At 44.3% G+C, this 10,893-nt stretch overlaps 1 protein-coding gene across 2 annotated transcripts in view; it reads right to left on the reverse strand.

The window, feature by feature from the left end:
* VPS53 (VPS53 subunit of GARP complex) overlaps window positions 1-10,893 on the reverse strand; it is a 61,649-nt gene that overhangs the window by 18,964 nt on the left and 31,792 nt on the right. For both annotated transcript variants that reach the window (XM_057371918.1, XM_057371917.1), the window contains exons 13-16: window positions 9,653-9,747; window positions 3,980-4,222; window positions 2,427-2,574; window positions 1,502-1,584 (exon numbers count right to left, since the gene is read on the reverse strand). In XM_057371918.1, the coding sequence (XP_057227901.1) occupies window positions 1,502-1,584; window positions 2,427-2,574; window positions 3,980-4,222; window positions 9,653-9,747 (569 nt within the window). The remainder of the gene's footprint in view (window positions 1-1,501; window positions 1,585-2,426; window positions 2,575-3,979; window positions 4,223-9,652; window positions 9,748-10,893) is intronic.

Raw genomic sequence — 10,893 nt, forward strand, 5'->3', positions numbered from 1 at the left:
ATCTATGAATGCTGCCCCCAATCCCACAATGGATCAACAGCAAAATGATGGATTTCTGGATTTACATTACAATAWTTTTTCCCTTGTTGAATTTCTAGAAGTTCCCATAATTTCTCTCACTTTCCTAAAGAAACTTAGAGAGATTTGTCACCCTCCTTTTCTTCACCTTTGGGGTGGTTCTGCTCTCCCCTTTCTCTGAAAGAAAAGATACTTCCCAGGGTGCATAAACAGCGTTTTATCACTGATTTTATGACTGTGCCTAACAAGACATCAAATCCCAGMAGAAACAACTCGATTGATGCTGAAGGAGTGAACAGCAGTGAGGTTTATAGCTCTGACTTGCACTGACAGGAGGCTGGACAAAGCCCTCAACTGAAGCAAAATGGAAATCAATTAAAAGCCRTTGTTACAAAATATATCAGTGCTGTCAGCTGGACTTTAAAGCTGCCCAAACATGAACTATACATTAAATAATTTCCAAAACACTTCCTCACTGACTACCTCGTGAGGCAACCATTGTGGAAACCAAGCAGCCACTCGAGGTTGCTGCTCCTGCTGGCAAAACTCACTTGTCCATGGGAAGAAAATCCCATCATCTGGCACATTTTATTTCTCCTACCCCTGTCACCTTGCTTGTTTTGGCTTAGTGGACATGGCAACCCCGCATTTCAGGCAGGATTCACTCTTAAAAAAGGTCTGAGAAGAGCCTTAAGGGAAGGGAATCTCTGAAGCCTGGAATGGAGCCTGAGCCCATGTGAAAGAGCTGGATGGAGACTCAGTGGGATCCTGCCCACTGCAGCAGGRGAGGAGGAACCACAGGAAGGAAGTCTTCTGCAAAAAAAAAATATCTTCCTGCTATCTGGGCTGAATCTTAGTTTGAGGGAAAGGGATTATTTTCCCAGTCTTGCCAAGATTTTCTTTTGTCTGATATGAGGCAAAACAACTTTTGCCTCAATTTTCTTCTCTCAAAAAAAACATAAAAATTCAATCTGTCTGTCAGGGGTGGAGAGGATGTTGGAGAAGAATATTTTTAGCAGTGTTACATGAAAAGTTATTTTAATGAATGATAATCTCCTCTCAATTATAATCCCCAAATATAAGATTGGATCAGTCTTTTATGTCATCTGAAATGGGGTTTGATCATCCTGACAAGGCTGCTGATTACCAGGGGGAAGTTCAAGCAGGAAGGAATGTACTGAAATAGCTTCCTTTCTTGAAATGTAACAGCCACCTCGCAGAGCTGCCAAGATGCAAATGCTGTTTCAAATGGAAACTCACTGTTTCCTTTCCCTTCTCCAGCTCTCCTGTTCCTTTGGCTGGGCCCACGGGCAGCAGCTAAAGCCTGCACTCTTGGAGCAGCCAGGATATGCCATTCCTGCACCAGGGAAATGCCTGTGGATCCTGGGACACCGGGAYTTTGGGATTGTTATAACTCCAGCACCATCTGGCTGACAAAAGGGGATGTTTGATCACTGTGGGAGGAGGAATGTGTTGAACATACATGCTGAAAGTGTCCATCTCTCCCGTCAGGTTGATYCTCTCCATCAGGCTTGCATCCACTTTTTCTTTGAGTTTCTCTTCCAACTGTTGGGAAACAAAACAAGCAATGGTGAGATCAGATTTCAAACTTGAAATAATCGTTCTTGAAAACTTACGCTCTGAAAAGGTCAGCTTCTTAAATGCTAATCTGTGACCAAACTATATCCAAAACTCATCCAGTGACACTGGAAATCTTTCCTTCTTGGCATGGCAGACCTGTTGATCTGCCAGGATGGGCCATGGTGGCTCCACGTCCTCAAAGAATTAAAGCTCCAAGGTCAAATGTGTAACTCTAGTACAACACGCTACCGTACTAGCTTAACACTGTGGCATCTATCCTGCTAATAAAGATGTTTCTCAACACTCTGTGTGTGCCCAAACTGTAGAGGAGGAGGAGAAGGAGGAGGATGAGGATTGCCAGACCTAGTGGTGGAGAGGCCTGGATGGAGCCAAACATCACAGTTCATTCCTGACCTGTGGCATTTTGGAAGCACCTGAATGTAACGAGCGGCGCGGCTGCAAATCGCATCAGCATAAATTCCTCCTCTCTTCACTCCACATTGCCCCAATATTTCATGCAAGAATTTTCCCAAAAGTACTTTGAATTACTGTTGTGCTTGTTTTTATGAAGGGAATGAACCAACAGTCTTTAAAAAAAAAAATTCGGTCCCCAATCCAAAACAAATTACGTAACGAGTTGAAAAGGACTGAACCCARAACTGATGCTGCAAAGCAGGGTTACAAGCAAATTACTTTTCTGGGGTAGAAACAGCAGATTAAATTATGCAGAGGTCAATAATCAATGGATATTTTAGTCCTTTTGGCTCTCCCAGTCTCCCCAGCAGCCCAGAAGAGGGGCTGGGTGCCACCTCCAGAGGAAAACTCACCTGCTGGGTGGTGGCCAGGCAATACTCTGCAGTACTGAGGATGCTGCAAATGAGGCAGAGTTCTTCTAAAGTGAACTTTGCCACTTCAGAGCCYTCCTTTTCTTTCAGCAAACTGGTGATGGTGAGCCCGCCACTGCTGCTGGTTGTCCTGGAAAAGAAAAAAAGACAAAATCTCTAAGATTTTTGGGTGTACAGACACACAGAGCGCAAAATTCCTGGATGGATTTTAATGCCATAAAAAGGCCTTACGACCACAAAGCCCAGCACCCAATGCAATGCAGGATATCAAACTCACAGCTGCTGTTTTGGTAAAGGAATTTCCTTTACAGAGAGCTTTGTGCCAGGTCTTCAAGCAAAAAACTCATTGACAGCAAGACAGATTAAGATGCAAGTGGAACACAGCCTTCCCCAGGTAGCTTCACCTTCACTGCCAGTTATTCAAAATCTAATTAAAGATTACAGAAGAATCTCAGAACTATCAGGAAACTTGTCATATTTATCTTTGCAGCACTAAACAGCTGTCCACGTGCATTTGAGACTCTGGCAACGTGTTTTAAAAGCTGATGGTATCAACAAAGTAAATTATAGATGATGTGCCTCCCCCTCCACTGCCTTCCAGTGATCAGCGTTCATGTATCAACAAAGAAAGACTCAGAGCAGTTTAGAAGCAGGAAATTCCCTACCTCTCAACTCTTCATAATCCAAATCCATTAAAAAAAATAGGACACTGATATTTATCTTGGACAGCAAAAATGGAGCACTCAAAAAAAAAAGTGGATAAAGAATGCAACTGAGGTCTGATGGAGAATGCACATTAAATTTATCTTTCCACTTGTCTGGATGGAACCCTCTCCCCTTCCAGCTGTGAAAGATTTTACTGGTTTCAGAAAGTCATTCTGTTGCTTCCAGGTTTACAAGAAAAACAAACTGAAGATGGTTAAAAGCAAATAMAATTAACTGCAGTGGAGGTTGGCAACATCTCAGGAGCACCTTTAGCCTGTAGTCTGATATTGGTGCAAACTCATCATGATTTCCTTTACTTTCACTGGATTTACATCTAYATTTCTTATTTATCCAGAGATTAAATGTTCCAGAGCAGAGGGAGGTACAGGTAAGCACTCCAGCATCACACAAATAAACCAGACTCCCTCTAAATTACCATATAGATGATGTTGAGCTAAGGCAGCTGAGATTCACAGTGTGAACTGGTTACCCAAGCAGCAATCCTGAAAGCCAGACCTCTCTGAAGAGACTCGGGCTGGCATTTCCAAAGGAACTTCAAGAAACTGCAAATCTGGCAGCTAATCAAAGCCAAATATGAAGATATTCTCCAGGGGCCCTTACAAAAAAAAAAAATGTGTGGCTGCCCTTGCTTTTTTCTCAGYGCAAGAAACTGAACTTTGAAGAAAACCACAAAGCAGATGGAGCAATACCGCTGCTACCTGGGGTGTTTGACAGGGAAATCAGCGTCCACCAGCATGTCTTTATTAATTATCTTTACAAATCATCTGCTCCTCGCTGGAATGTCTGTGATGCTGGGGAGCCAAACTCACTTGGGCAGGTTCCCAGAGAGAATTTTCCAGGCGTATTCCCGCAGGTATTTCTGGAAGATGGTGGTCAGGGCTATCATGGGCTCGCCGGTGCTCAGCTGGGAGCACTGCACCATGCACTTCTTGTAGTACACAAAGAGGTCAGCACAACTGGGCAGCACAGCTCCTCCTTCATCCACGTTGGGCTTGGGGGGGCCCTGAGCCTTGAAATCGGCCACAAATCTGTCAATCAGCTCGCCCAGGTTCCTGATGGGGGGAACAAAAAGAGATTTCAGCCTGTTGGGGAGGGAAGAGAGGGGATAATGCTTCCAGTGASATGCCCTGTGTTGTGATACCAGCAAGGTTTTAACAGCTGGGCATCCTGGAGCTTTCTCATCTCCGCCCTCCCTCRCASGATTCCTCAGCCCCAACCTTTTGTGCTTTAGTGGAGGCTTCAAATCTCTTCTCCAGCCACACATAAAAGCTCCCCAGCTCTGCCAGCGCTCGGCTCAGCGCGTTTGATGCGAGTGCATAAAGCCTGCGCTCGAGTTTCATTCCTGGCACTGGGAAAAGGAACAGCCAGGCTTCCCATCTCAGTGGACTCCGGAAAAGACCTCRGGGAATATGGATTTTAAGGAGATGTGCTCAAAATGCTGTGCCATTTGTCATTTCTGGGTCCCATTTGGATACCACCTGCCTTTGCACAGCTTCACACATYCTTTAAAGAAGTTTTATTTAACGTGAGCACGAAGTGCACTTCCTACTTAGGCTGTTTTAAAAAGCACAAAAAGCTCTCTTATTGTCTCCAGTGATTCATTATAGCCTGGTCTTCACTCAAATATTTCGGTCCTAAAGGAGGTCCTATATTTTATATTCCCATTTCCAACACGGTCTTGGCTCCGCTTCCTCCAGCTCTCCCCTTCCCCTGGCACAACCTTCACCCCTCTCAGTGCTGAGGGTGTAATGGCTGTGCTGTGCCATCATCCAGGGCTCCTAAGGAGAACCAAATCCTCAGCAGAATGGCTGAGACTCTGCAGTATGTTCTCACTTACCTCTGCCACAGAAAGGTGGAAACACCAGCCAGCAATGACAACTGTCCTCCAATTTCTATCCCTTTTTGCTTTCCCTCTTATGGATGAAAAAAATTCTCTGATTCCAGTTTACCAAAGAGAAAACCCCTCTGATTCCACTTTATCAAAGAGAAAACCCCTCTGATTCTTATTTACCAGAGAGAAAACCTCTCTGATTCCAGTTTACCAAAGAGGAAACCCCTCTGATTCCAGTTTACCAAAGAGAAAACCCCTCTGCTTCCAGTTTACCAAAGAGGAAACCTCTCTGATTCCAATTTACCAAAGAAAAAATCTCTCTGATTCCAATTAACCAAAGAGAAAACCTCTCTGATTCCAATTAACCAAAGAGAAAACCTCTCTGATTCCAGTTTACCAAAGAGAAAACCCCTCAGATTCCAGTTTTCCAAGAACAAGTCTCTTCCCTGATAAACTTAGTGGCTGCTCCAGGACGGATGAACTCCTACCATAGATGATCTGCTGGGCCAAAGCGATTTACAGAAATGTGCTTGGAATATCAGAATTCTCAATCCTGGACTAACACTCCTTGGCTTCAGCCAGTTTACCACAGAGAAAACCCCTATGATTCCAATTTACCAAGGAGAAAACCTCTCTGATTCCAATTTACCAAAGACAAAACCTCTCTGCTTCGAGTTTACCAAAGAGAAAATCCCTCTGATTCCAGTTTATCAAAGAGAAAACCTTCTGATTCCAGTTTATCAAAGAGAAAACCCCTCTGATTCCAATTTACCAAAGAGAAAACCTCTCTGATTCCAGTTTACCAAAGAGAAAATCCCTCTGATTCCAGTTTATCAAAGAGAAAACCTTCTGATTCCAGTTTATCAAAGAGAAAACCCTTCTGATTCCAATTAACCAAAGAGAAAACCCCTCTGATTCCAGTTTACCAAGAACAAGTCTCTTCCCTGATAAACTTAGAGGCTGCTCCAGGATGGATGAACTCCTACCATGGGTGATCTGTTGGGCCAAAGAGATTTACAGAAATGTGCTTGGAATATCAKAATTCTCAATCCTGGACTAACACTCCTTGGCTTCAGCCAGTTTACCACAGAGAAAACCCCTATGATTCCAATTTACCAAGGAGAAAACCTCTCTGATTCCAATTTACCAAAGACAAAACCTCTCTGCTTCGAGTTTACCAAAGAGAAAATCCCTCTGATTCCAGTTTATCAAAGAGAAAACCTTCTGATTCCAGTTTATCAAAGAGAAAACCCCTCTGATTCCAATTTACCAAAGAGAAAACCTCTCTGATTCCAGTTTACCAAAGAGAAAATCCCTCTGATTCCAGTTTATCAAAGAGAAAACCTTCTGATTCCAGTTTATCAAAGAGAAAACCCTTCTGATTCCAATTAACCAAAGAGAAAACCCCTCTGATTCCAGTTKACCAAGAACAAGTCTCTTCCCTGATAAACTTAGAGGCTGCTCCAGGATGGATGAACTCCTACCATGGGTGATCTGTTGGGCCAAAGMGATTTACAGAAATGTGCTTGGAATATCAGAAYTCTCAATCCTGGACCAACACTCCTTGGCTTCAGCCAGGCTGTTGCAAAGACAAGCAGCCCCTTTTTCCCTGCCTATTGCTGGAGCAGTGCACAGAGCTCTGATTCCACCCCCCAGCTCCTCCCGTGTTACAATCCCTGTAAAACCATCCGGCAGCTCCGCTGACGCGATAAATCCGCACACCCCGGCCGGAGCAACGGATTGTGCTGGGCCATAGAGAAGCAGAATTCACCTCCCTGYGTAGCTGCAGCAGAGCCAAACAGATGGCTGCTGCAGGAGGGCTCACACGTGCTGCAGCTCCTCCAGGAAAGCGGACGTGGCTCGCTCCTTGTCAGATTTAACAGCTGCATCTCCACCTCTGCATCTGTGCCTCGCTCCAGCTGGGCAACAAAGTGGAGCTTTCTTAGCATTCACRAGCCACTCGATTTTTTTTTGCCTTCTCTGGGTCTCCAGACAYGGTCAGGAATGTCAGTGGCTGTTGTTTCTTTGTGCTCAGCCCACATGTTCTCCTCTTCTCCAGAGTGAAATGGATCTGCGTTTTCCTGGTCCCCCAAGGTCTTGTCAGCCGGGATGCAGGAGAAAATGCAGCTGTTCCCAAGAGCTGGGAGAGCAGCTTCATGCTTGTTCTGATCCCAACCTGGATAAAAGTGCCCAGTAAACCAGGCTGTGGGACTGCTTCTGTTTCAGAATGGCACTGGTGCAAATAAAATACCAGGTTTTTGTGCACTAAAAGTACCATTAATGCACACTTTGGTTGATGGCAAACTTTCACATCAGTCCCAGTTGGCCAAATATCATAGAAGCCCAAGAATCTTTGTGTGGTGCAATGGGAGCACTGAGAGTCTGGCAGAAAAAGCTGCTGGGAGACAAAACATGAAGAAGGCAGGAGAGCTATAGAAAATGAGAATTTTCTCCACAGACTCTACRGAAAAGCTCCAAGAAAATTCTCTGRTAGTACAGATGTGGTATTTCCTAACAGTAGCATATTTATTGGGAGCGAGAACTCGCCAAAATCTAACCAAGAGAAAGCATGAAATGAAATCATATAAAGGGAATTTTATTCTGGTTCTTTTCATTCCTGCATTCCTCTTTTTTTATTTTTTTTTTCTTTCACTCAACCTATTCAGGGCTTTCCTGCACCCCTGGCAATCACGAGATGGAACCAGGAACTCCTGGGCAGCACAAGAGAAGAACAGAGAAACTCAGGGATGTGAACAGTGCTGGGCACTGAGGAAGGACAGAGACCTGGAGCGTTGCAGAGCATTTTCCATGGATTTTGGAAGGGAATTTTGGAAGCCCCTCTGCTGCTGAGGCTGCACACACTCAGCACAAAGTGCCAGTTTTCCGAGCGCTCTCGACTCAGACGTGCCTTTGAGCAGATTGAAGCAGGGCTCTGCACACTSTCAGCCCCACAGAGCTGACAGAACTCTTCCTCCACTCCAGCACAACAGCTCAGCTCACATCTGCACGCTCCTGCTGCTCCAGCTGACCACAAAGGAGAGCTAAAGACACGCTTCCCAAAGGGGCAGCAATGAAATCGGCTTTGCTGCTCAGAAATCTGATATTTATGCTGCAGCATCTTTAAACTCTCTCTTTCAGGTGTCTTCTCTTAAACTGCTGCAGATTTTGGCACCGTGTTTCTTTAAATGGATATGGAAACAATTTTTTAAGTCAGAAGAAGTCCAGGCTGTTTGCTGCCATGGATTTAAGGCAATGATGAACAAARTATCACACTACTCTCACTGTTCAGAGCTCAAACACACAATTAATGGTCTGAGCAACATCTCAKTTTCAGACATCGGCAACAGAATCCTCAAAAGTTCAATCAAAGGAGAAAGAAGAGAGAAAATCACGAAGGAAAGCGATTTTTGGCAGTCAGGGGCAGCGTGGGGAATACTGTGGCAGTTTTTCTTTGAACTCCCTGCAGCCTGYGGCTATAAAGCTAATATGAAACATCTCGTGACTGTAAAGGAAAAGGAAAAAAAAAAAGGCAACTGAAGGGGCTAGGAGCACAGTGGGGTAGAATTACCAAAATGGGAATTAAAATGGCCCCCAGTGAGAAGGGAAGAAATTCTCCAACAAGTCAGTGCTCAGTTGGCTGAGGGCAGGGGGGAAATATCAGTTTCCCTTTGTTACACTGCAGAGCRGAACCTCAACCCAGCAGGACTCACCACCGTGCAAGGTTTCAGCTATTTAACGATTTCTTTTTTAAGCATAAAAAGTTGATGGGACATGGAAAAGCTTTTTCAAGATGGTTATCAYGGAGTTTGGATGAAATCAGGACACTCCAAGCCTCGAGTTACACACGCTCTCATGGGTAAAGCCTTGGAAAGCAGAAGAGCACAGAGACACSAGATACATGAAGCAGGCACCTCCTTCTCCTTTCCAACCACTAATCTGTGCTAAAAGACTAAACTGAACCTTTTTCAACTATCCCCTCTCCCAGGTGGCACTGGGGCTRCTGCTGAGATGTTGTTTAAACCCTGGTGTGAATTGAGGAGCACAAGAAAGTGCAGAGAGAGCTCAGAAAACTTCAGCGAGCTCCAAGCTGAAAGCTCCTCTCATTTGAGTTGTTTTGCTGCAAGTCAAAGAGGAAGATGAAGAAGGGTGCCAGGGATTAAAGCCCCCTGACAAAGTCCCAGTCTGTGAGCAATGATAATGTTATCTCACAGCCAGCTCATCTAGAGCAGCTTTCATCTAAGGATCTCAWATAACTCATTTCTACAAAGCCAATCTCACGACTCCTCTGCCACGAAGCCACGTGTGTATTTCACAGAAAAGCCAACCCTGGGATTTGTGGAAGACATGAGATGAAAGGAAGACACAGTGGGAACTGCAGAGGCAACAGAAGGAATTCAGGAGCACTGAGCCTCTTCCACAGAAAGGCAGCAGGCACCACCCCTCTGAAATTACACCCAAAACCAACCTCCACAGCCCTCTGAACACTCCGTGTGTCCGAGCAAAGGTCCCACTCAAARTTCCTCCAACCACAATCCCTGCTCCTGGTGAAATCAGATAGCAGAACCTCAATAAATTCATTTTCTGCAGCTTGAGCACAGAATCCAGCACATCCAAAAGCAAACAAACCCCAAAACTCAGGCTGGTTACTCACTTGTCCTGGGACTCGATATACACATAAAGGTGAGGCTCAAAGCACTTGGAAACAATGCCATGGAAAGGATTGTCAGGGACCTTGGGCTTCTTTGGCTGCAAGAAAACATTCAGAGTGTTGGTTCAAACCTGCCCTGTAAGACCTTGAAGGAACAGCACAGAAGGATATAAATCTTTGGAGATACTGCAACACAGAAATTTGCTGTCAAATAATCGTGGCATATAAATGTCAGTATATCCCTCCTTTAAAACATCAGTTTTCCCTCTTTTTCARAGAGCTGTTAGCAATCCAAGGAATTAGCTTTCCACTTGTAAAATATTCTTAGCCTCAAAGAGAAGGCTGCTCCTTGCTAACAGATTTCAGCTGAAGAATCTTAATGCAGTTTGCAAATAAAACCTCCCCGAATCCTTCAAGCAGTAACAAGGCTCCACTAGTCCCCTCTGAAATTAAATGCAGCAGTTATTTGGAAGCAAGATTGAAGAATCCCTGCATTTTAGAAGATCAAGGGTAATAACTCAAAGTTACAGGCTTCATCTGAATGAATTTTATTTAGATAAACAGCATGTAATTACTGGAAGAGCCAGAATTATACAGGCAACCCTACAGGCCTGCTTTCACTGTGAAACGTGTTTCTGGGGATGCAAAGATTTCTATATTTAAATCACATTTAGAGCATTAAGCACATGTGCCATTTGGGAGCCATCCCATTTACCCTCATTTTAGTTTAGTGCTGCACTCTAACCATGGCCAAGCACAGCTCACCAAAACCACTGGGACTGCTCACACATTTAAATTTGTGCATGGTTAAGTACCAGGCTGGGTAGGGCCTTTAAGCTCATTTTTTGCCCTACATCTAGATTGTTATGATTTTTTTTTATTATTTTTTTTTTTACTAATGGATAATTTCTCTTGTTGCTTCCCAGCAAAGCAGCAACTTTTCACTGGCTGCAAAGAGGGCTACAGCGACTCTGGAATGGAATTCTTGCTTCTCTCTCTCCACAAAAAGCCAAGATCAGCTCCCAGCCAATGAAGATATTAATTTTTCCAGCTGATGGTTTTTTTCTTTTTAGTACAAGAAAAGCCAAACAAAAGAAGCAGAACGAGAGAGCCTGAARGACTTTCTCTCCTAAACAACAGAGGAGGTGGCACTAAGAACTTGGCAGGAATAACAGAGTGTGACAAAGCAAACACCTCTCAGCAATAATTCAGTCCCAAATGATGAATCCCAACTTATGGCTGCA

This window comes from Malurus melanocephalus, unplaced genomic scaffold (assembly GCF_030028575.1).
Source record: "Malurus melanocephalus ecotype Western Australia unplaced genomic scaffold, MMel_1.1 scaffold_162, whole genome shotgun sequence".
NCBI lineage: Eukaryota > Metazoa > Chordata > Aves > Passeriformes > Maluridae > Malurus > Malurus melanocephalus.